The 5,164-nt window shown below is 32.9% G+C and overlaps 1 protein-coding gene across 1 annotated transcript; it reads left to right on the top strand.

Annotated features, from left to right (window-relative positions):
• The first annotated feature begins 1,262 nt into the window (after positions 1-1,262).
• LOC112767212 (protein SMALL AUXIN UP-REGULATED RNA 12) lies at positions 1,263-1,718 on the top strand. Its single transcript, XM_025813100.3, has one exon. It carries the CDS (start codon positions 1,263-1,265, stop codon positions 1,716-1,718), a length of 456 nt encoding a protein of 151 aa, XP_025668885.1.
• Positions 1,719-5,164: the final 3,446 nt, after the last annotated feature.

Raw genomic sequence — 5,164 nt, 5'->3', positions numbered from 1 at the left:
CTTATTGTACGACTTTGAGATCGTGATTGTCACTTTGCGAGTTGGCGTTCTCGGTCTTGAACGCAATGACGCCTCACTTGCAAGGCATGGACATAATCTTCTCCCAACCCAATGAAATGCCAGCCTCCTGTATTCTAGCCTTCATGCTGACCAAATCCGAATGGACTTTGATCTTGACACTCCTTATCATTGGGTTCAAGCATTCTGACCTTTTACTGGATGAACAATGGAATGTAATTTGACATCACGATCAGGCATGGTCCCAACTTTTTATGATCCCCACAGACGGCGCCAGATGTCCGGACTAAATGTAATGTTTTCAAGCTCAAGAGAGGACGAGGATCCCAATCTTATCGTGTTGATACTTTAATGCTTAAGTTAGTGAGTACTCTTAAGTGATATTACAAAAACAGTCCGTACCTTAAGTGTTTTACTTTTTCCTTTATAATGCTTTAAGACGTTACTGTTTTGTCATTTTTTACTTTAATTTCATGGTTTAGTAACGTCTTTAATTATTATTTTTTATGATTCATAATCATTATTCCATTAAAGTTTGTTTAAATTTGTAACGTCGTGTATTTAGTTATTCGGTATTAGTGACCAATTAGCCTTGTTCGTAACAATTTTCAACAAAAAAATTTCGTTGATTAGTCTTATTTCCTAACACATAATATATATATATATATATATATTAAAAGAAATATGAAGAGTTCATCAGAATTTATTATTTTTTGTCATAACTTAATTATTAACTCAATTTTTTTATTCTAATCATTTTAGTTTAATAATCCAATAATATACTTTATCTTATACTTTTAAACATTAATAATTAACTAAAAATCAAAAACAAAAAATTCTGATTGTCCTATAACATTTTTCATATATTAAAATAATAACAATAAAATAAAAATTCAAATATAATCAACTTCATGTAAAATTAATAATTAAAAATTATTAAATAAAAATTTAATTAAATTAATTAAATTATTTAACTATTCTTAACTAACAACTGAATTTTGAATTTTTACTAACAATAATAAACAAAAGGAGCACTATGAAAATGAAAGTAAAAGAGAGACACGTCACAGATGGATCTAGTTATAGTCAGCATATTCTTAGTGGCTTTGAATAATGGTGATGGTAAATTGGCAATTATGATGCAACACCAAGGGTACTTCCAGTCTTGCCCATTATAAAACCACAACTCCTCCAACCATAACAACTCCCCCACTCCCTTCTCACTTTCACCCTTCTGTTCGAAAATGTCATCATCATCCGGGATCGGAAAATGCAGCAAGATCCGCCACATAGTGTGGCTCCGGCAGATGCTGCGGCGATGGCGCAACAAGGCCCACAATAAGTCGTCGTGGTCGAAGAGCCAGCGTACGCCCTCCGATGTCCCCGCAGGACACGTGGCGGTGTGCGTGGGCAGCAACTCCACGAGATTCGTGGTACGCGCCACCCACTTGAACCACCCGGTGTTCAAGAACCTTCTCTTCCACGCGGAGGAAGAGTACGGTTTCTCGAACCACGGTCCCCTCGCTATTCCATGCGACGAAGCCCTCTTCAAAGAGATCCTCCGCTTCATTTCCCGATCTGACTCATCGTCCTCCCGCTTCGTTAACCACGATGACCTCCAGAGATACTGCCACGCTGGCAGCATCCGTACCAACCTGGACTTTTTGCCCGACTCCATGCCGTTACTCACTAACAACTAACTAACTTACTAACAGACTATAGTTGGCGGTTCTGCAATTAGTGATAGTGATGTATTTATTATTAGTAGTAGTAGGTATGTGGAGAAATTAAACTATATTGGCGGTTTAATTGTTGCTCTGAAGAATGCTAAGGAGATGGCAAATTAGGGGTGGCAGAGTCACTACTACTGCGCACCACCCAGTCGTCCTGGGTTCCAATCGGAGTGCATGCACGCGCCGCTCCATTCACAAAAAAAAAATGATTATTCGTTGAACTAATAGTTTAATAGTATGTAAGGATTTTTATTAAATTAAAAATTTGGAGCAGCATCATATTGGGGTGAATTATTATTGTTTTGTATAGTGTGGCATGTATCGTGTGTTTGTTTGTGATTTATAGGAATGGGAATGATGGTAGGCGTTGGTGGTGGGAGTTATCATGGCACCATTGCACCAACCCACGTGAAAGCAAACTCTGTGTTACTGTGTTTCACTTTCACAGAATCACTGCTTATATTCCACTTTCCAAAGTGCCACCAACCAGTCACAGCAACTCATCATTTTAAATAAAATTACTATATACTTTTACAGCAAATTAAAAACAAAAAAAAAAATCTTCATTAACTTATTCGCAGAACTTAAAAAGTAAAAGTGGGATTTTTTATTTTAATAAATAAATAAATTATAATAATTACTTAAATAAATAATTTAAAAAATATTTATCAAAATAAATATTCTTTTCTTATTTCATTTACACTATAAATAAGATAATTTTATATCTATTTCGTAAATGAGATATGTGTAATTTTTCAATTTTTGTATATCTGTAGACAAAATACGTACAATCTCGTTTATATTCTAAACGAGATATATGTATTTATAAATAATTAAATATACTTTTTGAAAATAATAAAAAATATTAATGATTTAAATTGGACAAAACTCTTAAAAATAGAACGTTTCAAATAATAAAAAAATGAACGATTTTAAATAATAAAGAAGATAAAGTCTATTTTAAATGATAGAAAAGATGGACTGTACATTGAAAATAAGCACGCACGTTTATGAGAATACTCACTATTAATACATAAGTGCACACTACCCACTATTAATACGATTACCCATTTTCTAACTATTCACTATTAATACTATTGATTCTAACTAACAAAATTTTTAAATTTTTTATATACTCTCTTGAGTATTAATTTTTAAAAATTTGAAATATATTTAAATTTGATTTGTTGTATGGGAATATATTTAAAGAATAAATGACTATTTGTACCCATAAGAAATGAAAACGCTGATATATGTACCATACTAGATCGAAACTAAACTTATACTCACACGATAAATAAAATAGAAAAAAATGAGAAGAGAATTAAAACGATTATCTCTCATTCTTCCTCTGTTTTATTTATTCCCATCAACCTCTCATAATAATTGGCAAACCTCTCCTAACACGATTGGCAAACCGTTATCTCCTACTCTTCCTCTATTTTATTTATCCCTATCAACCTCTACTAACAATTGGCAAATTGGCAAAGCGGTTATCTCCCACTTTTTCTCTGTTTTATTTATCTCCCTAAGACACAATTAAAACGGTTATTTCTCCATTCTTTCTCTATTTTATTTATCCATCAACTTCACGTTTCCCATCTTTCAATTTTTAAGAGTGAGTATTCTCATCATGAAACTTGAACATTGTACAGAGTTTTTTATTTTTTAAATTTAAATCAATTCAATTTGATCTATAATTTAATCTAAAATTTTTTATGTACTCTTTTTTAGTATTAATTGATCAAACATATCCATTTTTATTTTTTCTACCAAATTTTGTAAGTACTAATTGCATGCTAAAAGTTTGGATTATTGATATTATTAATATTTTTTATTATTTTCAGAAAATATATTTTTATATACATATATATCATTTACACTGTAAATGAGATATATGAAAATTGAGAAACTACACATCTCGTTTACACTGTAAACGAGATACGTGCAAAATTATCTCGTTTACAGTGTAAATGGGATAAGAGAGGAATATTTATTTCGGTAAATATTTTTTAAATTATTTATTTTAGTAATTATTATAATTAATTTATTTATCAAGCAAATATATATATTCACATAATTACTAATAATAATGTATTATAATTAATCAAATAAATTCAAATACAACACTTGTCCCTCTGTAAAGAAATAAGAATCCAAAATAACAAATGACGAGGGAAAAGAACTCTACAACTAACCACAAATATCACTACAAGAAAAAATGTATTTTTCAACGCAAAAAATCGACGGCTATCTCTCCCGTCGATATTTTTCGACGGCTTGCTGTCGCTATTTTGAAAAAAAGCTAATTAAAAATAAAATAATAAAATTAACGGACTGATCGTCGATTTTTTTATGATGCATTAAACTTTTTTTAACTATCGTCATATTGTCGACGAATCGGGGGTCGAAAATACTTTTATTTTAAAATCGACGAACATGGCATCTATTTTTAAATTTAAAATATCGACAACGTTTCTGTCGATAAATTTGAACGTTCTAAATTACTTTCTAAAATCAAATAAATGGTGTGGATTTAATGTATAAAATAGACGCTAAAGGCACTGCTTTTTTTCAAATTAAAATCGACAACTATACCGTCGATTTTTATTGCTAAAAACACCAACCCCACGCCCACTTCCCGCCTCTAAGTTCAGAAACACAATTTTACCCAAAATTCATCACCAACCCTCATTTTATCCTTTTCTTTTCTGCATTTTAGCGTATCAAAAACTATTGTTAATTTTCTCACCAACCCTCATTTCACCCCAAATTCACCAATCCTCATTCTCTGCTGCCGGCGTCACGTTTGCGCCACCATCACTCTGTTTACTCACACCGCCATCACTACGTTTGCTCACGCCGCCATCGCGCTCTGTTGCTGTGATAAACCACTATTTTATGATATATTTTGGACTTAATTGAGTGGGTTTTGTTAACTATTCTCACACTTATTCATGTAAATTGCATGTTTTTAAGTTTCCTTCCTAATTTTGTGCTATAATTGAAAACATGCTTCCTAGGCCTTTAAATCGCTAATTTTAGTCCTTTGTTATTACCATTCGATGCCGTGATATGTGCTTTAAGTGATTACAGGATTTATAGAGCAGAAATGGAATAGAAGATGAAGAGGAAGCATGCTAAAGTGAAAGAAACACAATAATTTGAAGATTTGAGAAGCTGGAGGTGACACGCGTGCATGACTGACGTGTACGCGTGATCAAGCCATTTTCCACTGACGCATACGCGTGACCTTGTGTAGAGACCACCGATGCGTACGCGTGGCTGACGTGTACGCGTGACGAGTGCTGCAATTAACAGAACTCACTGGGGAGATTTCTGGGCTGATTTAGACCCAGTTTCAAGCCCGAAAATGCAGACTAAAGGCTGGGATGGAGCTGAGACTGAGGACA

Source organism: Arachis hypogaea, chromosome 17 (genome assembly GCF_003086295.3).
Source record: "Arachis hypogaea cultivar Tifrunner chromosome 17, arahy.Tifrunner.gnm2.J5K5, whole genome shotgun sequence".
Lineage (NCBI taxonomy): Eukaryota > Viridiplantae > Streptophyta > Magnoliopsida > Fabales > Fabaceae > Arachis > Arachis hypogaea.
The sequence above is the reverse complement of the archived record's forward strand: the minus strand, read 5'-3'. Positions and strand labels throughout refer to the sequence as shown.